Raw genomic sequence first — 26,442 nt, forward strand, 5'->3', positions numbered from 1 at the left:
TTGCAAGTCCTGACTGTGGCTGATCTCATGGCACCCAGGGGCAGCACCAGGCTGTGTTGGGGGTGGGGGCTTTGTTGCCCTATGGGTTTTTTTTATAACATGGGGTCTTGCTGACAAAAAAATTTTTATAGTTAGAAAGTAACTTCCATGCCTATCTCAGTGTCCTCCTTGTACAGATGGAGAAACTGAGGGCTACTTTCAAAATCATACAGCTACTCAGGGCAGGGAATGAAAGTTGCCCTTAGGTGCACATAGGCAAACATTGTCTATCTTAATAATTATGGATTTATTTTAATATGCATTAGAAACAAAAGACAACTATACATCAAACCCACAGTTAACTAAATGTAATAAAGTTTCCTTCTAAAATAAGTTTCTTTTTGTTAAAAAAAAAAAAAAAAAAGCAAGTCAATTTAAAAAGAGCTAGTAAGTCAATAGTGGTACAGGTGGTCCCTGAACATGGCAGAAGTCATGAAGTCAGGGGAACCCTGAATCTAGTGGCTTTAGATTTCTTCCTTAATGTCAGTGTGAGGTTCCAGGATACTTTTCTTAAATTTCTAGATACATCTTTTTCATTCTGGACACACAAAATTAATGTTAATTTGTGTGGTGATTCTTTTTGAGAAATTCACATCACCCCTTAGTTCAGATTCCAGAAGGTCCCCCAGAGAGCCCGCCAGGCTGTGGTGACCTGTCCCTGCTCAGCCCACCTTTACGACCAGCACCGTTGACTTTCCAGTCGTTCGCTTTCAGGTGGGCTGGCCTGGATGTCTTCACCAGCAGGTGCTGGACGTCCCTCCAGGTTAGCTGGCTGCTGCAATGACACAAGGACAGACCACTGATGGCCACACTGGCCCATCAGAGGTGGTGTGTTGGGAGCCAACCCCGAGTCTGGACTTGAGAAAGCCCCACAGGCTCCATTTCCTTGGCAAGGGTTTATTTCACAGCCTCCTTATTAAGAATGGTTCCCAGCAATTAAATCCTGAGATAAAATAGTACAACGGGTGGCCTAAAATCCACTGCATTAAAAACCCAGACTTGCTGACAAGCTGTACTTGATTTGTATAAGGGCTACACAGGAAACTGTGGGAGTGGTGACAGCAAGCGTTTATATGTACTTGGGCCATTCTTCACCACAATGACCAAATGCCCAGACCCCACCACCGTGGCGACCCACCAGCTTGCAGATTATAATTTAAGATTTTAGTAATTCTAAATTTACAACACATTCATTTTGGTGCAAAGTAGAAACATTAAAAAGAACACATTCTCAGTAACAAAAATGCACAGACCAGATTTCTTTGATTCTAAGAAACATTGCCCCCCGGCCCTGCCCATTAACTCCTCTGAAACCAAGATCATCTTATGATGCTGCTCTGTGACCCCCCGTGAGGACTGGTCACTGACAAGAGCTGGAAGTGCCTGAGGTGGTGGCCTTCACCCTCTCTTGATCAGTGCCTGCGCCAGCCCACAGTGGTCACAGCTGTCTCTCCAGTCATCCACTGTGTCTATGTGTAGATACGCATGTGTAGATACATAACATAAAATGTTCCATCTTAAGTACATTTTAAGTTGTAAGTACACAGATCAGTGCCACTACACCTGTCACACTGCTGGGCAGCCATCATTGTTCTCATCTTCCCCAACTGAAACTCTTGTGCCCGTCCAACCCTACCTCCCCACTGCCCCTAACCCTGCCCCTCGAACCACCCTTCTATTTTCCATCTCTGAGTCTGACGACTCTAGGACCTCTCACGTAAGAGGAGCCATAGAGTGTTATCCTTTGTGACCGGCTTATTTCACTCAGCATAATGTCCTCCAGACTTGTCCGTGTTGTAGCAGGTGTTGGGATTTCCTTCCTTTTAAAGGCTGAATAATATTCCACTGTATGTACAGACCACATTTTGTTTATTAATTTATCTATCAATGGACACTGAGGTTGTTCCCACCTTTGGCTATTGTGTGTACTGTTGTCCTGAACATGGTGTACAAATACCTCTTCAAGTCTCTGCTTTCAATTCTTTTGGGTGTCTACCCACAGGTGGAGTCGTTGGACTATATAATACTTCTCTAATTTTTTGAGGAGCCACCATACTGTTGTCCACAGTGGCTATACCACTTTACATTCCCAACTGCCCACTCTTTGCCCGCTCTCCTACTAGGAGCTCATCCGTGGTCTGAGTCTTGGGGTACACATGCACTTCCCCCTTGGGGGCTCACATTCCCCAGGCTGTAGCCCCAGCCTCCTGTGGTTCCTCTAACAGTTCCTGCTGCTGTGTGCCAGTGGCCAGCCAGTCACTGACCTCCTAGCTGCCTCCCCCCAACCATGTCCATCAGTCCAGATTCCAGGCCTTTGTGCGCACAGGCTGACCTGCTCTCCTGCCTTTATCCACTGCCCCTGAGGGCCCACAGCCAGCCTCACACTGAGAGGAGGATTCTCAGGGCCTGAATGGCCCAAGGCTTAGCCCTGGGAGAGGGTACAGCCACGGGCTTTGGAGTTCAGTCAGACAGGATGCTATGTGTGTGATGGGCCAGTTACCGCTCAAGCCAGCGGGGCCTACTTAAGGATGACTAAAGCCAGTGCCCTGGAAGTTCAGCATAAGGTACCCGGAAGCACGAGCTTCAGAGTAGAAGGCAGAATAGGCCCAGAAAGGGAGAATGTCAGAAACCATCTTATTATGAGGACCTCCATTTTATTTTTGACTCTGGCAATAAAATCACAAATAGAGTTGTATGAAAAACATGTCTAAAAAATAGTGTTGAAAATGGCTTTCAATGAAGCAAAGATTGATGGGAAATCACAGGACTTCCACAAACTGTGGGATGACCTTTAGACAATTCTCACACATAAGGGTCTCTCTTCATTCCTGCTACAAGCTATGCAGGGGCCTCCCTGACCCGAGACCCCCTCCACCAGGACGATCTAGCTTTGCCCTGTTTCCTTCTGCAGCAGATGAGAACATAGCTAGAAGTCAAAGCCGTCCCCACGCCTGGACACATGAGCTACCCCAGCCTCCAGCTCTCAGCTCAGCCCTGCAGGATCCCTGGTTATGACCAGCTTCTTCCTTGATCAATCCTCTATGTTTATATGGTCTAACTTGACCCTGATTTCAATAAAGTGCGTTTGATCTGCCACCTGTACATCTCTGCAGATGAGATAAAGCAATGAAGAAGATGACTATCAGGGTTTGCATGTGTCCACAGGCCAAGTTTAATGGGACAAGTCTGGCATGAAGCAGGGTTTGGTTTCTATTTAGTTTCGATGAGAAAATCCCTTGCATGTTTCCAATACGGAATGGAAGAAAATATAAAACAGTGAATTGCCAAGTATGTGAATTCAACTTTCCACACAAGTAACTAATTATTTAGAGTTTTTAAAAAGAGCCTCAGGACACAGAAACTAATATTTGGGCCTGAAAATTGAAAATATTTAGCTGTTCTCTTGCTAAATTGGTAGCATTTGAGCTGTATGCTCTCTAGCCTTGTGCAAACCAACATGCAAACATACATTAATTACCAGGATTTAAAAGCAGCCCAAACATGATTTGAGTCACTTAAAATCTCATCTACAACAACTTTCTACTTCAAATTCTGGGTCGTTCTAAGGCCGTTTTGAAGTCTAAACTAAACATGGTTTTTGACACCATGATTGCATGTGCAGTAAACTCTCTTTTCTTTCTGAACCACCCACACGTTAACAACACCAGAGTTTTTATTTGGCTTATGACAGAAAAACCATCACCATTTATGAACTAAAGTTTATAAAGGCTGACATACCCTAAAGTGTGGTTTTGGTATATGATGTAGAATAGGAGGCTGGCTTGGGGCGTGGACCCATCTAGCTCCCTGTGGTCCTACAAAGGGCAGGAGACTGTGAGGTTTCAAAGGCAGAAGAAGGGAAGGAGCCACTTCATGCTCACTAAGGATGGCCTTACAGAAGGAAACCCTGACCTGCTACGACACAGGCGAACCTCAAAGACATCGTGTTAAGTGAAATAAACCAATCACAAAAAGATAAATCCTGTGTGATCCCACTTACGTGAGGTACCTAGAGTAGTCACACTCATAGAGATGGAAAATAGAAGTGTGGTTTCTGGGGGCCGGGAGAAATAGGGAATATTAAGGGCTGAATTATGTCCCCCCAGATTCATATTTGGAAGCCCTAACCACCAGCAGCTCAGAATGTGACTATATTTTGAGATAGGGTCTTTAAAGAGGAAATTACAGTAAAATGGCATCATTAGGATGAGCCCAAATCCAATACAGTCATGTCCTTATGAACAGATCTAGACAGACACACACAGAGAGGACACAGGAAGAAGGTGGCTGTTTACCAGCCGGGAAGCGAGGCCACAGTAGATACCCACCCTGCCCTACCAACACTTCCGTCGTGGACCTCCAGCCTCCAGAACTGTGAGAGCATAAATGTCTGTCTTTAGGCCCCCCAGGCTGCGGCATTGGTTATGGTGGCCCTAGTCGATTAATACAGGGGACTGTTGTTTAATGGGCACAGGGTTTCAGTCTGGGAAGTGGAAAGAGTTCTGGAAATGGATGGTGGTGACGGGTGCACAGCAATGCAAACGACCTTAATGTCCCGAACTGCATACTCAGAAACGGTTAAGAAGGCTCATCTTATGTTATCTGTATTTTCCTACAATAAAAACTCTGTTAAAAAGAGAAAAGGGAAGGAAAGGAAGGGAAGAGAAGTGGGAACTTACTTTGCTTCTAAAGCCAAGGCGATGATGCCCGCCACCATGGGGGCTGACACCGAGGTCCCTGTGTGGCCATCAGTGCAGCGCTGACGCAGATCCGTGGTGACCTGGGTGAGAGGGCAACAAGAGGCCATGTCAGCACTCAGGAGAGCAGAGGCTACGCCTGATGCACTCCTGGCAGGTGCGATCCTCAGCCCCATGGAAAAGGTGCTGCGCAGACATATCTGGGCAGCCACGCTCTCTGCTAAATCACTTTGCTCTCCTATGTAAACAATGGACTCACTGAGGGAGTGGGCTAATCACAGGGCGGGAACAGGGGGGCAAGGCAGAGGGGTCACAAGCCGCTGGAAGTCACACATCCTCACTACTGGTGCTGTGTGTGCTGAGACATAAAGGTCAGCCACCACCAAACAAACAGGGGCCCCCCATGGAAGTGTCCCCACGGCAAGACCACCTTCCAGAGCCCACGGGAATGACCTCCATGTCCCCTCCTGACTTCAGAGCAGCTGGAAACATGTGGAAGTGCCCAGGGAGCCCAGAGAGCATTTATGCTTTTAGCCAGAGCTCACAGATCATTCTCCACCAGGACGTCCTCCTCAGTGACCTGACTGTCTCAAGGCACCCAGTTCTATCTGCAGCAGTAGATGAACCTAGAATGTTCCTGACCTCACAGGACCTGCTGTGTGGGACTATGAAACTGGCCATTCTCTTTGGGAAGGTGACATTGATTCTATTGACTGAGGCATCTGCATGCCTCCTTGGAGGTGCTGACACCAGGCTGGGAGGGAGAATGATTCTGGACCTCACTCTCACACGGCCTGAGCTGCACCTTGCCTTCGAGCTGAAACGGAGAAACAGCCATCATCAGATCAGCACGTGTGGGTCCAGCTGTGCAACAAATACAGTGCTAGATGGCGTTTGGACCCTGGTGTCACTCCTGTGCACTTGGCAGAGGGAATTCAGGCTGCTAACCAGCTGAGCTTACATCAGGGAGCATGTACCTAGTGCGCCCAATGTAATCACAGGGTCCTAAAAGTAGAAGGAGGCAGAGAAGTCTCTCAGAGGGATGAGGCATAAGAGAGACAGAACACATTGCTGCTGGCTTTGAGGAGGGAATTAGGGGGATACAAGCCAAGCAATCTGGGTGGCCTGTGGCAGCTGAGAATAGCCCTCAGCAGACAGCCTACAAGGACATAGGAGCGCAGTCCTGTAACTACAAGGAACTAAATCCTGCCAGCAACTGGAATGAGCAAGGAACCCAATTCTCCCTACAGCCTTCAGAAAGGAATGCAGCCCAGCCGACACCCGATTTCGGCCTCATAAGACCCAGAACAGAGACCCACTGGAGACTGTTGCACTTCTGAGCTACAGAGCTGTAAGATAATAAACTTGTGCTCTTTTAAGCGGCCCAGTTTGGGATATGTGATGAGACAGAGGCAGGAAGCCGATCCACCCACCAACCGTAAGGCTGTGGCAGCCCACGTGCATGACCCTGGAGAGCGACTTTCCCGATTAAAACCACCCAGTTTCTCTTCCAAGGAGAGCATCTTCTTTCATCACCTTTTTGCTAGGCTGCTAATCACCCCATGCAAGGGGATCCAGTCTGTCACACACACAGTGGGTTCCAAGGAATGCTGACAGAGACCGGCCTTCTCCTACACCCAGGTCAGCAGGCATTTGTTTAACACCTTGACCTGGGGAACAGCAGCTGAGGGCAAGGGAGGAGGGATGAGGACACAACCTCTCTGACCCTGGAATCTTCATCTACAAATGGGCATAGTGGTAAGTCCTTCATGTGGCTTCTGTGAAGTCGCAGCTGGTAGCCGGAACATACTTGCACTCAGGAAACAGTGGTCACGTTAGAGGAGGTCGATAGTCAAACATGAGCAGGGAGGGAGAGGGGGACTTTGGCCTGCTCTTTGTTTACATTCTACCCATTCTGTCCACGTAAGTTGTTCTCATGGGATGTATGGAGTGAAAATACAGATAACAGGTCAGCCAAAACTGTCTGGTTCCAACACAGAGGAGAAGTTAACCCAAATTTCACCCCCAAATACATTATATGCTCATTAACATAGTAAAAATCACACCTCCTTCGCCATGACAGCTGCAATGAGAGCCAAATACAGCCAAAGACTCTCCTGTCCAATGTGAAGGTGGAGCAAGCCAGAACTCCATGAAGACCCACTGTCCCCTTTGAAACCTATCCCCACTTAGTGAATATTCATCTCTCTTTACATAAAATAGCTCCCTACTGTTTCCTCAAGGCAACCCCTGCTGCCTCTGCCCACGTTCAACTCTGGGTGTGTGCTTTTGCTTTTCTCAAAACTCTTATTTTCCAATAAATTTCTAAAGCTCATCTGGTTTTGCCTCCACTCTTAAGTTCTTTCTCACAATGAGACAGACCAAGGACCCGTCTCCAGTAACAGACCGGGAGCGAAACTGAGGGGGTGTGGGTGAGAAGCCAAGCTCTCTGGAGCAGGTGAGGCCCATGGCTGGCTCTCCAGCCTCTGAGAAAGGGCTACTGGAGAGTGAGTGAGGGGCTTCCCTGCAGGGCAGGGATGGCTTTGAACTAAGGTAGGCAGCCCCGCTCCCAAGACCAAACATTGTGCACAGAACACAGCTCATGTTCAGTGAATGAAAGACAGAGCCAAGGAGCAAATAAGTGAGGTGCTCACTTCAGGTGCTACCTTTATCAGAGTTGCGTCTCACACTGGCCAACTTGTGGTGACTCCTGGTTGGCATTCAGTGGACACAGAGGAGTGGAGAGTACGGAGGGAACGGCTTGCGTTTCCACTGGACACTGGCCTGAACTCTGCAGACTATAAGCTGCTGACCATCCAAAGCAGTCACTTATCCCCTTGCAGGGTCTCTAAGGGGACTCAAAGCAAAAATTGGCTCTAGTTGATCTGGAAAAAAAATAAAAGCCATCCACACTACCAGAGAGGAGTTCCAGAACAGCAGCTATGACTAAATATCTTTTCTTTGTGATCTTTCTCTCATTTCACCCTTCTTCCCATACATTACTGCTCAGAAAAGAGATTTTTTTTTTAAAAAAGGGAAAGGAATTAAGGCCTTCATAGCTAAGGTACGTGCATGCACATAAAAACAAGCACACACAGTGTGATTGATTAAGCCTTTGTAGCTAAGGTATGCATACATGTGCACGCACATAAAAACAAGCGCACACAGTGTGATTGATTAAGCAAATAAAGCTGCAAGCCCTGCTCCCAGGGATGAGAAACACTGTCATCCCAGCACACAGCCCCTGTCCAGTGACACGATCTCTGCCTCGTACCCCTCCAGCCAATAGGCCACTGCCATGCTGGCAGCGGAACAATAGTGGCTGACCTTTCTGCTGGTGGGTGCAGAGCGAAGTGAAGAACAGGAAGCCTACATGCCCCCACAGAAAAGTGTAAAAACGTATTTGCAAATAATTTCTAAGGATGTGGCTAAACAGCAGGAGAAAAGAAAAGATGCTAGTGAGCTTTAAAATTAAACTGCGTCTGGCCAGTTCCATGGTCTCATTTTCTAAATGTCTCAAAACCAACTTAATGATCTCAAAAGCCTTTGAGTTCTGCACTGATTTCAACTTGAAACGCTCCCCTCTTATTTTTTTTTAAAGGAGGACAATATATAAGGAAGAAGAACAAATTCCACACACTTACTAAATGAAAACAGTTACTTTTTAAAAGCTAAAGCAACCCTTATGTTCACTGAAGCCCGTGGAACAGACAGAAGCCACTGTTCAACTTAGAATGTCCAGGAAAATTCCTTTTGTTAGCCAGGGGATGCCTAGAAGAGCACTTGGATTTCTAAAACGTTTCAGTATAAAACCACAACTTTTTCTTACCCTATTTTGCATGTTGAAACTGTACCAGTCAATTGGATCCCAGGCAATGTGACCACAGAATTTTAGAAGCTAAAAGGAGATACTGTGCTGAGAAGGCACCCCATTCTTAAATGATATTTTTAGATCTCAAAAGACAGAGAGCCTTTTAATTGGTATTTTATGCAAGAATTAGAAAGGAGGGGTTCAAGGGAGTTGCCCAGGGATGGGGTTTACCTCGGGGAACAGCAAATTCACTGATGGGGGAGGCTGGGAACATGGGACCCACACACACTGGCCCAACCCCGCTCATCTTTTATTCAGGGGCAAAGAAACTCACCCCTGAAGGGCTGCAGGCACACACCCTAAGCTCTCTGCTATGCTGAGAGAACTCACAATTTTCCGCTCATAAAACGCCCCGCTGCTGTAGGTGGTGGCCAGGGTGGATGCGCACTCCTCCAGGTACCACGGCTTGTAGCCATTCTCGGTGGTGCTGCTCACGGAGATGGTGTAGATGCTGTTGGTGTAGCCGTCGCAGGAGCAGTAGTCCCCTTCTCGCCCGCCGTTTCCAGACGCCCAGACAAAAACGGAGCCCAGGCCCTGCCGGCCCTGGAAGGGGAAGAAAACAAGACATCAGCCCCACAAGCCAGACTTTGCAGGGTGGAGCTCGCCCCAGCCCGGGGTCCCCCATTCTGAGGGCCCCTCCAAAAGGGCCAAGAAGGATGAGCTCTGACCATATGGGGGCCAGGAGGACATGGTTTTGTAAGCTTTGTTTTGATCATAGAGTATTTCTACCTGTGGCAGTAGCCTTAAAGCTGCAGGATCACAGGGTTGTTGTGAGGAGAGAGCCCAGAAAGACCTCTTCATTCATCGTGGGCAAGTCAAGAGCCCTCAGAGAAGCTATGCCTGCAATTCCCATTACAATGACTGTGATCAAAAAGCCCAAGTGGCGCCACAAGTAATACTGAGATGAAAAGTTGATGGCTGAGTTTATAACGTTAATTTTTCTGGATTAAAAGAGCTGGTCCTGTGGGGAAGAGGGTGAATTTTCCTGAAAACCCAGTTGAAGCAGCACTCTTCTTAGAAAATGAGCTAATTTTGAAAAGAGGGATGGGACCCTGAATTTTGGGAGAAGACTGAACAGCTAGAAAGGGTCAGGGTCCAGAGCGCCCATGGCTCGTGGCTGTCCTACGCCAATCCCCAGGGTCTCCACCGTGGGCAAGCATTGAGACGGTCAGACTGTCAAGCCAGCCAAGCCTAGCGGCCTCACTTATGTGGGCTTTTAAGAATGTCTGCAGGAAAAGGCAGCAGAGAATCCAGACAGGTTCCTGCAACTCTGTCCCATCAATTACTTCTGACCCAACCCAGTGCACATCCCAACCCTAAACACCAGCTAAAGATGAGCTCAGACAAGACAGAATTGACCCATTTGGTTCGAGTGGCTGGACCTGTTGGTGCACAGCTGGCCCCCTGAGAGCAGCGCCAACACCTGTCTCCACATGAAGCTGGGCCCACATTCTCGCCAAGGACCCTCCTTTCCAAATGTGTGGGAGGAAACGGGTACTTATGCCCAACAACTAGCCAATTTAATGAAAACTTCCAACAAAATTCTGCAATTCCTGCAGAGTCAAGGTGCAGCCTTGCCACTGACTGATTTCACTCACCCTTGGAGTTCAAGTCCACCCTGGGCTCAGTGAACCTGCCTGCTCTGGAAGCCCCATGCCAGTCCACTCTGTAGACCAAGTGGACCACAGTTCCCTGCCCTTTTATGCCTATTTATCTCGACTCTGACATTTCCTCCACCTCCAAGCTGAGGCTCCCAACAGCCCCCAGGGAAGGTCCCTCCCGCTCCCTCTGTCCCGCTGCTCAAGGCTGCCTCACTCGCTCTGCGTCCCACAGCTCCAAGGTGGACCAACCTGAATCACCAAGAGCTGGATGGAAAAGCTGCTCACATTTAGCAAAAAGGTCAACTTCTGGAAGAATGGCACAAAGTACTAAGGAAATGGGTGTGTCTGTGCATATAATTGTCTGCAGGGAAAGGTTAATCAGAGACCAGTTCAAAACAACTGAAATCCAGATGAAAAGGTGTTGAACCCATCCAAGCCTGTCTTTATTCCATGGGAATCATCTCTAAGACACTGTCACCTCTAACTCCCTACCCTACTCCCAATTATTTATAAAAGGTTGCCATTTGGCAAAGGGGGCCTGTGACCTTATTGCTCCAGCAGCACAGAGAGTGGCCTCAAAGAGCAGGGCTCACGCTTGGGTGTACACAAGAGTCACCGGGGGTCTTGACACATCGCAGACTCTCAGCAGGTCGGGGTGGGCCTGAGATTTTGTATTTCTGGTGAGCTCCTAGGAGATGCCAGCACTGCTGCTTTGAATAACAAGGGCCTAAAATACCGAAAGCCTGCATTTTCCACCTTACTCTGTGTAGTTACTAGACCAGTCAGTTCCCACAGCGTCATGGCATCAAAAGCCTCTTTTCCTTCTGAAAACAGTTTCCTGGAAAGAGAACCATGGGAATGAGGTGGAGGAAACACCCAGATCGAGGTGTAGAGATGTTTTAGCTGTATCTGAAGACTACATTTTCACTTCGCAGGTCTTCTGCTCAGATGGAAGCCGCAGGAGGGAACCCTTAGGGGACATTTCAATTCCAGACGTGAGCTTGCATTTCAGTTCAGGAAAACCATGGCCCCAACCCCATCAAAACATATTTCAGCATCTTGCCTGGGAAGTGTAGGTTCATCCATGAATGCTGAAGCACCGTTAGGAGACAGTGTTTCAGGGCTAGGAAATGCCTGGCATCTGGACAAGGCCAGTGTTTTCAGCCACAGTGATGTTTCAGCTTTCTTTCTGGATGACAAGCCATGAGAGGAGTAAGACTTCATAAGCAACAAGATGAAGCAGATCTTTATGCAAAAGGATGGCTTTTGAAGTTTCCTCCCACCAACCACATCATCTACCAAAGATGAGGTCAGATTTTACAGAAAAATACTGCAGGTGACAAATGGGGTGTGGAGGAGGAAACAGATGTGGGAATTGGTTTGGATTGAGGTAATCAAATTCCTAGAAGGATTTTCAGTGACAATTTTAGACAGCTGCAATTTAAAGCTCCCTACGTGACACATTTTACTTCAGAATGACAAAAAAAAAAATGAAATGACCTCAGTTTTTCAAGAAACTGTGACAAGAATGACAGGGCACCACCACATGGTCCTCTGCAACTTCCTCACTGCACTGACAGTGCAGTGAACCCGTTGCTGCTTGGAATTCGGAACGCAAAGTCCTGCATGGGTTCAACCTGCACAAACCTAAGTGGAGCTGAGACCCTAAACCATCATTTGAAAATCATCATTACCTCTCCCAAAAATAGGGAGCCCTGTCCTATGACCTCAAATCTTTAGAACTTGCCTCACAGAAATGACAGAAGACATTCAGGATCAACACTGTTTAAAGAAATATCTTTCATGAAGAAAACGCAGTCCCTGACTTACAGCTTAAGTCACACCTTATGCTCTGGGCTGGGGCTTCTTGGGCCACCCAGGGCTGTCTGGACACTGGACCACAGTTCTTTCTGCTCCAAGAAGCTCTCCTTGCCCAGAAATCCACCTCTCCACCTGGCTTGTAAGAACTAGGTCATCTCCAGTCCCGACCGTCCCCCTCCCCCAGCTGTCTGACGCACAGGGACCCAGAACCAAAGGCCACAGAGTAATGGGGATGGCCTCCTGGGAGGAGCCTGCCAGCCTCCTCGGCTTCCCCTCAGCCGGTCGGCGGAGAACCGGCACCCAGGCATTTGTTCTCGTTAGTCCCTGGTGAGGTTCTACTCAGGAAATTCTAAACACGTTGGGCTGCCTGCTGGCAGGGAGGGCAAGACCAAGACTTCCTGCTTTGGGGCAGGGAGGGCTGGGTTAGTAGATGCCCCTCGATGGATGCAGAAAGCTCCACAGCTGGTATTTCCACCGTGGACACCCCTTCTACCTGCACAGTCCAAATAACAGGCCCGACAGGCAGACTAACACCCTACCACCTGCCTGCACTGCCTGCATACACCCCTCAGCCGGGGTCAGTCAGGCTCCAGGGCACAGAGTCTGGGGCTGGCAGGTGACCAGTTGGCGCCTGTGGGAACAGCTATTCTGTAACAAGGTGAAATACTTCTGCTCTGGCTGGTAGAGAGCCACTTCCCCGAGGCCCTAAATGCCTTCTACCACACTCTGGTCCTGGCACAGCAGGGCCTTCCTGGGCCTGTGGCAGGGCTCTGGCCTGTGCCACTCTGATTTTTAACTGTTCCAAAACAATTTTGCTGTTCTCCCCGACTCCAAGAGCTGCCCCCATGGCTCTGGGTTACTCACACCTTTTTAATGCCATACTCGAAGGCCTGCTTCGCCAGCCGGCCTGGTCCGTCCACCGTCTTCCCGTCGTCGTCTGGCCCCCAGCTGGCACTGTAAATGTCGATGTAGTTGGGTCTGATGCCCAGTGACTTGGCCTCAACCACATCCGTCACGTCGCCATCCAGCATGCGGATGCCTGAAAGCAGAGACAGGCTCAATGAGTGTGTGCACGGGGCACTTTGAAGAGGCACGCGGATGGTGATCCCAGGTACAGAGGCACAGCCAGAGAGCCTCTAATAGCTTGCGGGGTTTTCCAATGTCCTTTGGGTAATGTTTTTTCCCATTCCACACCAGCCAATGTGAAAGAAAGAATAAAAATGGCACCTCGGGCCGTGTTGCGGTGTCCCCAAGGCATGGAGGCATCGAAGATGCAAAGCTACCTGGAAGATCCAGGATTTAAACAGTTTCTTCAATACCATGATGTCACGCTGGTATTTAAAAATGGACATTTCTATAACAGAATACCAGAGTCTTCAGCTTTCCCCAGCTGTGAATACTTCACATTTATTTCTCTTTTTTAAAAATATTACTCCATCCCTGATTTGTAATTAGGAGCTTTTAATCTGGAGGACAGAAGTCCACACCCTAGCCTATCCAGGAGGGGCCACCTCATCTCTGTGTGTCTTTGGAGGGGTCTTTAAGGGGTGAGGAGTACAGCTTCCTCAAGTGAACCCCAAAAGAGGCAATGAGCAGGTTCCCAGAAGCCTCTCCCAATTCCTGGCCCTCAACCCCTGACTCCGGCCATGGGTCTCCTCCTTGACCCCCCAACCCCCTCCCAGCATTTGCTCTCCATTACTGATCACACTCTGCAACCAGGTGTGGTCCCCGCCCCCCAACCCAGTGCTGATTGGAGGTGGGGTCTCAGCAACGCTGGCACAAGACTGGGAAGCAGGTGTAAGAACAGCCACCAGCATGTTCTGCCTGGACACTAGTAAGTATGCAAAGTCAGACCTGTCTGGGGCTCAGCAAACCTCTGCTATCCCAGATCAGCATTCTAGGGTGGCCGCTCTGTACCTACAGCCGCCTGGCTCAAGAATCCAGCTCCATATGTGCATGGCCATTCCTTTCATCAAAATGAATTTTAAATCTTACAGCTATTTAAGATACAACAGAAAGAGGGACTTCTTCTGATTATAACACTTGCATCTGCTTTTTGCAGAGATTTGGGAAACAGAGAACTAACTGGTGGTAATATTTTGGTTATTTTCTTTTCATATTTTTCTTTGCCTGTATCATATACTTTCTCTCCAAGTTCTTTTTTTTCCACTGAATTTTATATAGAACATTTCCCTGTGCCATTAAAGGCTCTCCCAAGACATGATTGTTAATGGTTGCAGCACCTGTCCTGTGAACCCCCAGCCCAGGAAGCATTTTCTCTGGGGTTTTTCTCACCAAGCAGAGGGCCCCTACCTTCCCCAGACTGGACTGGATCTTTTCATTCTATATCCCACAAACTACATCCATGTATGGCAGGTATTCAAAAAAATAAAACTTCTGAATATAATTGATTTAAAAAAACAAAATAATGACTTCCCCCCCAGGTAAAAAGAGATGGTAGGGGGCTCAAGCAGGTTGAAGCCTAAGAAGGAGATTCTTTAAGGAGATACCCTCCCTCACACTTCCCCAGGTGCTCAGGGACTGAAGTTTTATGTGAAATAAATCCTCCTGTCTCATTCATTTAGCCTGTAATTGTGGGGATACTCCACTGTGTTTTTGAAGGATAATTGGTAGAGATCCTAACGTATCAATTTCAAATGATCTTTTCCTCTAATCTCTCACCCAGTAGCACATGGATCGTAAACAAATAGCTCAATGCACTTGACAATCTGCCAGGGAGAGAACGTGATGGTGACAACTATGGTAAATTCCTCCATGCCGTCAGTCCATTTGACCCAGGTTTGAAGGTTCAGGTTTCCTGGAGTTTTTCTCCTTAACATCTGTCCTCAACCTTCCCAGCTGTGAGCTGAGAAAGAAGATGCAGGTCCTCGGGAGGCACAGCAGGACAGTGGTGGTGGCAGTGAGAGGGCCAGCCGCACTAGGGCACGGCACCTTGGGCGGGCAGCCAAGCTAACTGGCAACTCCTGCTCAGAAAGCCTGGGAGTTATACTCAAAATCAGTGTCAGAGAAATTTTTAGCAAAACAACAGTGAGACTGAGGTCTGGGAGGCATCAACAGCCCAGTGACAGTGCTGAGAGCCATTCGGGAGTGTCCAGCCAAGGGGGCATGGGCAGGGACTGGGGATGGTGCCAAAGTCATAGGAAGAACCATCTCTTTATAGCTTCAAGGCCTTAAAAATGAGCACTGGAAATGAATTTAACTCCAAAACCACCCATTTCCTCTTCCAGCTCTCCAACTATTTCCCTTCTTTTCATGACTGAATGTGTCTCTCCAAATTCACATGTTGGAGCCCCAACCCCAGAAGTGATGGGATTAGGAGGTGGGGCCTTTGGAAGGTGATTAGGTTTAGATGAAGCCAGGGGGTAGGGCCCCACCCAGGGATCAGTGCCCTTATAAGAAGAGCCAGCCGAGGGCTTGCTTCTTTTGTCTCTCCTCTGTGAGAAGGAACAGTCTATGAGCCATGAAGGGTACCCTCCCAGGGCAGCTGAATGCACCAGCATCTTGATCCAGGACATCCAGCCTCCAGAACTGTCAGGAACAAATGTCTTTTGCTTATGGCCCCCTATTCTGGACCCCAACTGCCTGGCTGTAGCACAGCCCAGGGAAGCCACCAGTGGTCAGGCACTGAGATGGTGCCACATGGCAAGTGGATGTGGGAGCCATGTCACCACCCCTGAGAAGAGGCAACGGAGCAGAGTTCTCATCCACGTGTGCCTGGGAACCAGCTAGAGGGATGCTACAGGGCCTTGACCACCAACTGTGACCGGTTAATGATGTAGGAGTTACCCCATCACACTAAGCCTCAGCTTTCTGCAAACCGTGATGATGAGAGTTACTGTATCTACAGGGGTGTCATATAGACTAAAACAGATGATTCATGTAAAGAGCCTGGAATGCAGTAAGCGCTCAGTGTACGTGTTAGTGGCCTGTTTGACCCCACAAAGCCTCAGTTTCCCCATCTGTAGAAATGGGGGTTAGGACAATTTGAGGGGTTGTTTACAGTAGTGAATTACTTTTCACCTTTATTTTTTAAAACATAGTTTGACATGTATGAAAGACTGTATGTCACATACATGTTAGTTATAAGGCCTAATAAAAAAATGGACACCCATGAACCCTCCATCCAGTGCAAACACAAACGAGCCCCACCGGGCCTCTACCCATACTCGGCCCCTCACAGAGGAAACTTTCCAGAGGAATTCTGGGTTATCGGAATAATGGAAACTTCGAAGAAGAAATTGCTCAGAATTTTGTATTCTTTCCACTGCCTTTTTAAAACTAGTGCTTTAATACACAATTGTGTGCATGCTTAAATAATACAGCCCTTAATTTTGCTTGTACTGGGAATTGACCCTCAGTTGTCTGTACACATTACGAATATCTTCTTCCAGTCAGTAGCTTGACTTCTCATGCTTTGCTTATGGTATCTTCTGCTAAGCAGAGGTTCATAATTTCAGGAGAGAAATAACCAATTTTTCTTCAAAAATCAAGGGAGCTATGATAGTGCCAGACCTTCTCTGGGTTTGTCGGCATCAACCATGGGGTTTCTTTCTCCCTTTCATAGGTGAGGCAGAGCACCTCTGTCACATTTGCTCACTGCACTTTCTGATTTCCGGGTGGACAAGAGGCATCAGGGGGGCCCCAAGTGCCCCCGCTGGTCTGTGTGCCCATGCTCCCATCCCCGAGGCTGCGTCAGGCGTACTGGGCCTGGGTTCTCTCACAGCCACAGACTCCGAGAGGCCACAACCCACAGGCGATGTTGGCGGCATGAGGTGGTGAAGGTGTGGCCCTGGCAAGACGCAGAGCAGCTAGCAGAGCAGGAGAGGGATAAGGTCTCAGAATCCAGGGGTGGGATCTCAGCTCCCTGTGACACTGGGCCGGGGTTTCAAACTCGCTGAGCCCTGGTTTACACAGCATTTACCTGGTGAAGTAGTTGAGAGGATTAAATATACGTTGAGGCACTAGCTCCTGGGGCTGTTGGAGAAACGGCAATTGCACAATTCATGCCCTTAAATTCAGCAACAGACTTTCTGGGGCAGGAGACCCCACGAGGCAACCAGAGCCAGTTCTGAGATTCTCATGGTGAGATTTCACCTGCTCTTCTAGGATAGCTCCATGAAAGGTAGAGGTTTTTGAACAAGAAGAGCAAGATGCCAGAAGACATCCAAAAATAAATAAAATCACAGGACCAGAATGATTTCCTAACACCTCTCACAATGATTTCCCTCTTGGAAGAAGAGGGCTGGGTGTGTGAGGAAGCAAGCATAATGTGTTTAGATTTTAATGAAGCATCTATTTTCCCCAACACTGACAAGTTGCCACCAAAGAAAAGGTAAATATTTTCAGGAGAAAACTGCTGTTCCAGTATTAGCTTTAAATGTGAATGCCTCTCCGGAAAGGCCAAATTGAAGAAAAACAGTAATCACTTCTCTCATGAAAAAAAGAAACACCCATTTACCACAAATGGTCAGGTACAAAAATAATTTGGACCCATGATTTGGATGGCAAATTAATGCTCGGTTGTTCGCAGGCTCACAGTTGCTGCAGCGTGCTGGGTTCAGAGCTCACAGTGGCAGGACACACAAGCCTGAGCAGGCCGTGCTGGAGACCAGTCCGTGGGCACAAGGCGGAAGGAGTCTTGAGTAGAAGAGGGTGGTGCCGCGCAGGACCTGACCAATTTGTGTCTGTGTGAGCAACTCGGCTTGCTACCAGGGCTCAATCCCTCAACGGGCAGCCCTGGTTGTGCACAGAAGCTGCCTGCAGGGAAGGGTCACGTGGGCTTGCTTCACTTTATACCATACATGCTTTCCTAATAAAATTGCCTTCACCCAAGAATAGTTTAAATGCCCTAGGGGAACTTGCTGAAACGAATGATTTTACAAGGCTCTTGGTAAAGTTTAAAAACCCAATACCGCTTTTTTCATAGTGACCCATCCTTCCTGCCCTCCCCTTGCTTCTGAAGTACACTGTGACTTTCCAAATTACAGGCCTGTGACCTGTAAAGCAGCAGAGACAGCACTGGCCCTGAGAACTTTCTGGGGAAGCCGAATGTTAAAAGGCCGTGGGGAGAGCAGAGTGGGACTGGTTTCGGAGACAGGGTCTTTAAAGAGGTATTTAAGCTAAAATGGGGTCATATGGGCCGCCCTAATCCGTATGACTGGTGTCCTTATGAGAAGAGGAAATTCAGACGCAGACACCCAGGGACGGAGGGATGACCATGTGAGGACACAGCAAGCAGCCATCAGCATAAACCAACCTTGCTGACATCCTGATCTTGGCCTCCAGCCTCCAGAACTGTGAGACAATAAAGCTCTGTTGGTAAGCCCAAAATAAAAGGCAATGGGAAGAAAACACACCCACGCATGTGCAGCCCCGGCCCCGGCCCCCAACACAAGAAGTCAGCTAGCAGCCTGGGTTGTTAACTTCTGGAGGAAGGCAGGGGAGCAGGACGCACAGGGCCCACTTTTGTTTATTGAGAAATAATGTCTTTTGCCTTCAGCAAATGAATGGTGATGCAAGAGCAATGAAGAGCGGCAAGTGAAATTAGATTGTGCCTTCCTGAGTGTGACAAACAGGCCTCCCCAACGAATTCTGCTCATTAATCTGGAGTTTATTTTAGTAAACCCACAGAGAATTGGTTTTTGGTTCTTTTCCCCACTAAAACTACAGTACATTCTGTTCTACCAGCAGCCATTCTGGGCCAAGTGAGGTTTCAACAGTTGTTTAGAAACACTACAAAGCTAAAAGGTTTCTGTCAACTCTCATTACTGCCTCAGACGGTAACAGGGCTCCTAAATCTCTAAATATGGCCAAACGAGACAACCTTGTTCTATAAACCCAGGGAGCTGTGGTCTGCTGAGCTGTCAAGGCACATCTACGCTCACCACCGTCACATGCAGTGCTTGGAGACCCGTGGAGTCTCTCTTGGCCTCCCTGATATCCTGATGCAGTCAGGCCATCTCCTTCCTAGTGGGAGTGCCACTTAGCCAGTGGTGTCCCAGGAAGCTCATGGCTGTGCCCTGCCAGGGGGCCTCAGGTGGATGAGATGAGCCTGTCCCAGTGAGAGAGAGCAGGGACAGGGGATAAGCATTAACTTTTCCGGCCTCTGATGAAAAACGCCAAGATATAAATAGCATAGTAAGAACAGGAGGGACTTCATCTTAAGGCTAAGATTCCTTTTTTTAAAAGTAGAGAGTTAGGAAGTAAGATTCCTAACATATTTTATGATAATCATCCAATAACCTACCCTATCTTAAGGTGGGGCAAGTACTAAACGGTATGTCCCTACTGCTTGAGGACAACCACTATCTTGGAGAAGAACAGAATCAATAAATTCCTTAAGTTTATCTTACAGAATATCTAGAGGACTGACTATGGATGCTGACATCATGTCTCACGGGAGACAGACGTCATGAGACCATATGTTAGACCTATACTCCCTTGGCGCTTTACCCCATTCTTGAAATCCTTAAAAGACACGAATCCTAAGCCTTTCATTGCATCTCCTCTTTGAAGTGGCCCGCACTCCCCTTTCTTTGAGTGTGTACTTTGCCTTAAATAAAGTCTTCTTGCTGCTCAACTTGTTGCATTTTGTCTCGTGCTCTTCCAAACCTCTCGAGAGGTTAATAAGAGACCTTTACACAGCGGTAAGCATCTTTGTTGCTTAGCTATTTCATTCACTTTTCCAGACTTAAGCACAAGTCTTTACCTGCTCTACTTCAGAGAAGGGCTATTAAGATCTCTGATTTGGGCTTGCAAGTTCCTGTCACCTGGGTGACCTTGACAGGAGTGCAGCTGTCTGACCATATGCTCTTTCATAGCCAGCCTGAAAATCTCCTTTCTTTGCTTTAGGAAGTTCTCAGAACATAATCTCACTCCATCCAGTGCTGTGCAGCTCCCCTAAATCCTGGGGGTAGGGGCCTACTCCCCACAAATGATTCAAGTGGATGCTGGACGCCAGGTGACCCTGGCTTCAGGAGTTGGCAAGGGATCTTATCTAGGCTGAGCAGGTGTTTAATGCACTTCCCTTTCTTTCCTCTGTTCTTCCTTGCTCTCTACTACCCGCACCACTGCTGCATTCACTACTATTCTCACTTTTAATGAATTTCTTCCCTACACTCGTCCGACCTGTTGGTGAATTGATCTCAATCAGAGTCAAGGATCCGCCACCATGCAGGTTGAGGTTTCCACCTTGTGTGCAGGGAAAGACCCCCTCAGACACAGCTGCCTGGCAACACTCGGTAGGGTCTTGCATCAACCATGTCTTTTATTTTCTGTATGCTGATGTTTTGACATCTGAGGGCTTGCTGACCCTGGAGGGATTGATACCCCTGCACCCCAGGCCTGGCCAATTCCTAAAGACAGTAAAGAGCTCTTCCAGGAGCATGTCTTTCCTGAGCAAACTGACCAATCCAGATCCCACATCCTGACCACCTCCTTTACGGAGCTCTTACACTCTGGGCCATTCTCCGCCCTTCCTAATCACCCCACAATCGAGTACCAGACAACCAGGGACAGCCGCTAACCCCAGAGCCCACTGAAGTTATTCAAATCTGCTAGTCCTGACTCTGCTTACCCTGCCCCGCTCACTTCTTCCTGCAGAAACCACAGTAAAGGCTTTAGCCCACTTCTCTTGCTCCTTCTGCCTCTTGACCAACCCTGGTGGCTTCCCCACGTCGCCCTCCACGGCTTGGCACACTCCCTCCTCTCGGGAACTGTGAGTAACAAAGTCTGTTCAATGACCACTATCTCCTGATCTATTGGCCTTGCCATACCTAGATAATAATGAAAACTGTATTATTATTAGAAAAACAGGCCTCTTTTATATTCAGGTTCTGCTGATTTTTCAAAGAATGATAAAAACTGTTAGAGTCTCAACAATTACCTAGAGTTTGAAATCTAGACTGACTTTCCTAGTCTCCCTGCCAGGGAATGGGGGCCAGAGGACAACAGGGAATCACACAGGGGCACACAGCATTTCTGGCAGAGTTGGCAGCTTGGGACATCAGATAGACAGCATTTTTCTGAGCCAGATGGGGTACCCCTATATCCATAGCAAGGGACCCTGAGAGGATGTGTACCTGTGACAGAGAAAGCAAGCACAGGTCCTCAAGTGGCCTCTAAAGGAGACAAGAACATGGTAAAAATAAGACAGTCATACCACCGTGAACAAAGGCCACCAGACAGCTTGTCACTTTAGACCTGGGCGTGCTCTCACCCTGCCTATCTTTCTCACACACATGCGGGAGCAAAGCTGCTCCTCATTAGTGTTTGAGAGGACAATCTCAGGAACCCAGATTGTACAGCCCATGGCATTCAAGAGCCAGACTCAGCTGTCCTTGGGGTGGGGGGTGTGACCTGGGAGTGGTGCGGCCACTGGCAAGATACAGGGGTGAAGAGCCATGGATTCCTGTCCATCGCCTCCTTCCCACGGCTCCAGCTTAGCCTAGGGATGGCTCAGAACCAGGAGACAGGAGCCTTTGATGAGAATATTGGGGGTGAGGGGTGGGGACCCCCAGTTCCCTGAAAGAACTGCTCTGAAGTAGTAGCCGCCCACATTCACCGAATCCCCCCAGACTGCCCAATGCATTTTGAGTCCTACTGTAATTGAAAATGCACTTGGAGCCTTAAAAGATTATCTGTAGCTTGAACTGAGCTCTTAAATGCGCACAAGCCTAAACTGCTTAATGGAAACGCTGATGAGACTGAATTCTGTGACTCTGAATTAGCATAATTAACTAATTCACGGGAATGGATTAATTTAGCTGTTATGCGCTTAACACGTTCATGTTTATGAAAGGAAGACCATGATTCAGGTCCCAGTCAAAATACGGAACAAAACACCACCAGAAATCCGGCTGTTGCCGCTTTGCTTTCCTTCCCAGAAACAGCCAACACAGGCTGAAAAGATGCGCAGAACTTCCTTCATGAGGCCCTGCAGGGGAGCCTTTCTGTTTCAAAGTATCTGCCAGGCCCTGCGGCAGTCCTGGCAGTGTCCAGCTGTCCTGCTAGGGACACTCACTGCTGCTCGCGAGCGGCCCTGGGATCTGTCCCTCAGCACGGGGGTGCTTCTCTGAAGCTAACAACAGGACCTGCTGTACTAAAAACGCAGTGTCCCAGGGGACCCCCATCTGGCCTCAGGATAATGTCTGAATCTTGCTGAGCATCAGCATAGGTGAGGACCTTGCCAAAAGCCAGCTGAAGTCAGAGTGAGGGCTTCCCGGGCCTACCCAACAGGAGCGGCTCCGCTAACAGAGCAAGTTGCGCTCAGGCCGGCGTGGACACGCGGCTCCCCAGAAGGCGCTGCTGTTGATGACGATGATGACAGGCTGATGGCTGGTGGTGCAGCCCAGTCTGAGTGCCACCCACCACCAGTGCCAACCAGAGCAGACGGGGTAAGAGGGCAGCAGCATTACAGGGAGTGAGGAGGAGGAAAAATACCCATAACGCTGAGAATTTTTTTAAAAAGGTTACCAAAGCGTGAGGGTAACAAAAGGTATAATATAAGCCCTGATGGTTGTTTTCTTTTTTTCTGTAGCACCTGACTTAAGTTTGATTGCTGATGCATCCATTTCAAAGAGGCATCTGCTTCAAAGGGAGCTATCTCAAAGAGATGAATAAACACACTGTGAGCCACAGGGCTAGATAAAGAGACAGGCCACCTCCCCACAGGAGGCTCCTTTATTTTAAAGATCTTGGTTGATTTCCACAGCTGAATATTTGGACTACTTGCCTATTCTCTTCCCACACTCCAAACTCCTGCTCTTAACATTTAAAATTCACCAAGAGAGTGAGCCCATGAAATGCTAGGCCCCCACCCTTAACCCCAATAAAGGCAGAACTGCTTGCCCATCCTTATGCCCTCTCTTTCTCGACCTGTGACCTCACTGTGTGGCTGCAGGTATGCTGTGTAATTTCTAGGCCTCATAAGTAATAAGCCTCTATTTTTTCAAAATTTTCTGATGCTGAAGGGCATCTTGCAATCATAATAAGAACCACAAGGGTTAAGTCCAACTGCAACACCAGTTTGAAAAGGGAAGCTGTCTGTGGAAAGTTCTTGGGTCCCAAGTAATTCCTCCAGGCATTTCTAGCAGACAGCATTACTGTAAATAGGCTGAAACAAGCACAAAACAAAAGGTGAAGTGAGAAGAAGGTTAGCAATGACAACTACTATCCTTTCTCTCTATGTTCTGATGTGATTCTCATTATCAGAGGAAGATCGAAAAGCATGGCTTATTATATTTTAGGCCGAGAGAGAATCGAGACCAAATTATGTTAGGAAGGAATGTGAATTTGGTCAAGGAAAAGAATACATGTGCCCACCACGGAGCCTTCCTTACTGCTTCCGCTGCCCCTCACAGGGCTGGGTTGTAGCTGTCCTCATCCAGTCACCGCTGTGTCCTAGCATCAGAGATCTGGGACTGCAAAGGGGCAATGCAGGCCTCAGGTCAGCGGGCCTGTTCACATCTGGGCTCAGCCTCTTAGCAGCTGAGGGGACCCAGATGTAGGTAACTTCTCTGTCCATTTCCCCAGGTGTAAAATGGCCATAATAATATCCAACTCAGATCTGTTCTGAGGATTAGATGTAAAAATGAGTTTAAGCACTTGGTATAGTATCTAGCAACTCACCGCCCTCAGTGACAGCTGTTACTCTCCTCAGGAAAATGCTAAGGAGACTGGACCACAAAGGAAAACTGAGCGCTCGGCCTACCACTCTTCAGGGCCCAAATCCCTAGAAATAACATGAAAAAGAAAAGGAAAGAAAAAAGTCCACAACTGGAAAAAAAGATTAGCATACAAGATGTTCCGAGGCACCAGGGAAAGGGGATCAGCCTGCAGGACGACGCAGCGCCCCGGTGGGAGCAGGCTCTGAGGTGGGAGACATTCCAGAAGTGCTTGAAATCCTGAGGCCGGGTGTGCAAGGACAGGAGGGGCCCCTGAGCAGGCGCAGGGGTGAGGAGCTGAGGTGGTGGCAGGTCACTGCCTCTTCCTCCAGGCTGAGCAGTGAGCAGCAGCAGGCTTATTCAGCGAACACAGTGGGAGAGGATGCTGAGGCCGAGAGGCAGGCAGGGCCCTGGGAGGAGAGAGCCACCCACCACCTCCCGGCAGTGATGCTGTCCAGCAGCAGGTCCGTCCCCACCCCGTGTCACAGGCAGAGCCCTCCTATCAGACCCCAAAACCACCACAGCCAAATAGGGATCTGTGAGCACAAACACAAGTGAACAACTAAGAGTCAGCAAATACTAGGAAAACCATCAAAAAAAGAGAACCACCAAATTGAAAAGTTAAGCAAAACAGTAACAACAAAAATCAGATGAACTCAAGGAGATAGCAAATGGGGAAATATTTTCAAAATAAGTATCATTAATACCCCTAAAATGATGCAAGGTGGTATTGCACCTGTTTTAAATCAACTGGAAGGCTTCTTTTTCCAGGAAGATGGAGTAGAAGTACTTCTTGCCATTTTTCTTCCTGAGAAAAGCCAAAACACTGGGCATTGTGTGTAAAACAAACACAAGACTCTGAAGGTAGAGAGAATAAGGCAGGCCAGCGAGGGACCGCAGGGCCCAAGCACCGACATGGTGGTGAGTCCCTGGGATGCCTTTTGTCTCAGATGTCCCAGACCTGGAGATGAAGATGCTGGCAACCTAGAACTGCCAATGAGAAAACCAAAAAGAGTCCCAGCAAAAGCCTGCTCCCTTTAGCCAACGCACCAAGAGAAGGGCAAGAGAGTAACTTTTTACACAATAACCACTCTACTCCAGCCAAGTAACACCAATGACATGGCACCACCCCCACCCACAGCAGCAAAGGCCAAGGGGGAGCCTAGACCTTCACCCTTACAAGGCTATGTGAGGCTCCCCAGTATTTCTCCTGGCTGATGTTGGAAAGGAGCAGGTAAGAAGCATGACTTTTCCTTGCCAACCAAAAAAAGAAGCTCACCCCCGTGGAGTCAGTGAAGACCCTGTGAGAAAGCCTGACCGTCCACCCTACCTGGCAATAAGAAGGGGACCCTCTCCCTCCCCACAGAGTGGTATCAAGAGGTCTTGGGGGAATTGGGATTTTCATTGTTGACCATGGTAACAAGGTGACCCTGCTGCAGTGTCAGCAGAGGCCACATGGGGAGCTAGACTCTCATTCCTGCTCAGCACTGAGGATCAACCCCCCCCACTCTCAGATGTCAACAGTGGGCAAGTGACCAGCCTTGGATGTCTACCTACACTTGGCAATAATGAAGCAGTGGGGGCCCCTTCCCCTACCTAGCAGTGTCAGAGAAGGCCAACTAAAATAGCAAGTTTAAATAAAATCCAGAGCCTCAAAATATAACACAAATATGTAAGGTTTCAACTGAAAATCACAAATCATACCAAGAATTAACAAGGTCTCAAATGAGATGATAAAAGACACTCAGTAGATGCCAACACTGAGGTAACAGGGATGTCAGAATAATCTTACAAAAATTTTAAAGCAGTCATCATAAGAATTCTTCAATGAATAACTACAAATATGTTTGGAACAAATGAAAAAATACAAAACCTCAACAGAGAAACAGAAAATCCCAACAAAGAAATAGAAGATATCAAGAAAAACCAAGCAGAAATTTTAGAATTGAAAATACAATAATCAAAATAAAAAGCTCAGTGAATGGGCTAATGGGCTCAACAAGAGAATGCAAGGGACAGAGGAAAAAGTGAGCTGGAGGACAGAACAACAGAAATTGCCCAATCTGAACAAGAGAGAGATAGTAGATTAAAAACAAGACAGAACAACAACAAAAATACTCAATAAAAATAATCTCAGAGACTTGTAGAACTATAACAAAAGATCTAACATTCACATCATTGGAGTGCTAGAAGGAAAGGAGAAAGAGGGCAGGGCTAAAAAAAGTACTACAAGAAATAATGGCTAAATTTTATCCAAATTTGACAAGACACATAACTCTACAGGAACAACATGCTTTCCTTCTCTTGAATTTTCTAAATTATGTTTGATGATTGAAGCAAAAACTATAATTCTATTGTGGTTCTCTATGAGCCTAGACCATTACCCTTGCAAGATGAAGGTGAAATATATGTAAGACAATTATAAATAGGGGAAAGTAATAGGATATAGGAGAGGTAAGATTTCTTTACCTCATTCATGCTGATAAAATAAAAACACCCAAAGACTGTAATATCTATATATAATATAATACCAAAGTAGTCACTAAAACACCTATACAAGAGGATACACTTAAAATGGCTATAGATAAATCAAAATAGAATTCTAAGAAGTATTAAAGTAGCCCACAGAAAGGTAGGAAAAAGAGACAAACAGAAAACAAAAGATAAAGTGGCAGACTTAAGCCCTAATGTAATTACATTAAGTGTAATTGGTCTAAATACAGCCATTA

The 26,442-nt window shown here is 47.7% G+C and overlaps 1 protein-coding gene across 2 annotated transcripts in view; it reads right to left on the bottom strand.

Annotated features, from left to right (window-relative positions):
- The window catches only part of PCSK6 (proprotein convertase subtilisin/kexin type 6), a 201,321-nt gene that overhangs the window by 68,522 nt on the left and 106,357 nt on the right, over positions 1-26,442 (bottom strand). For both annotated transcript variants that reach the window (XM_036878645.2, XM_057494791.1), the window contains exons 7-10: positions 12,896-13,068; positions 8,938-9,150; positions 4,719-4,819; positions 711-814 (exon numbers count right to left, since the gene is read on the bottom strand). In XM_036878645.2, coding sequence (XP_036734540.2) covers positions 711-814; positions 4,719-4,819; positions 8,938-9,150; positions 12,896-13,068 — 591 coding nt within the window. The remainder of the gene's footprint in view (positions 1-710; positions 815-4,718; positions 4,820-8,937; positions 9,151-12,895; positions 13,069-26,442) is intronic.

This window comes from Manis pentadactyla, chromosome 18 (assembly GCF_030020395.1).
Source record: "Manis pentadactyla isolate mManPen7 chromosome 18, mManPen7.hap1, whole genome shotgun sequence".
Lineage (NCBI taxonomy): Eukaryota > Metazoa > Chordata > Mammalia > Pholidota > Manidae > Manis > Manis pentadactyla.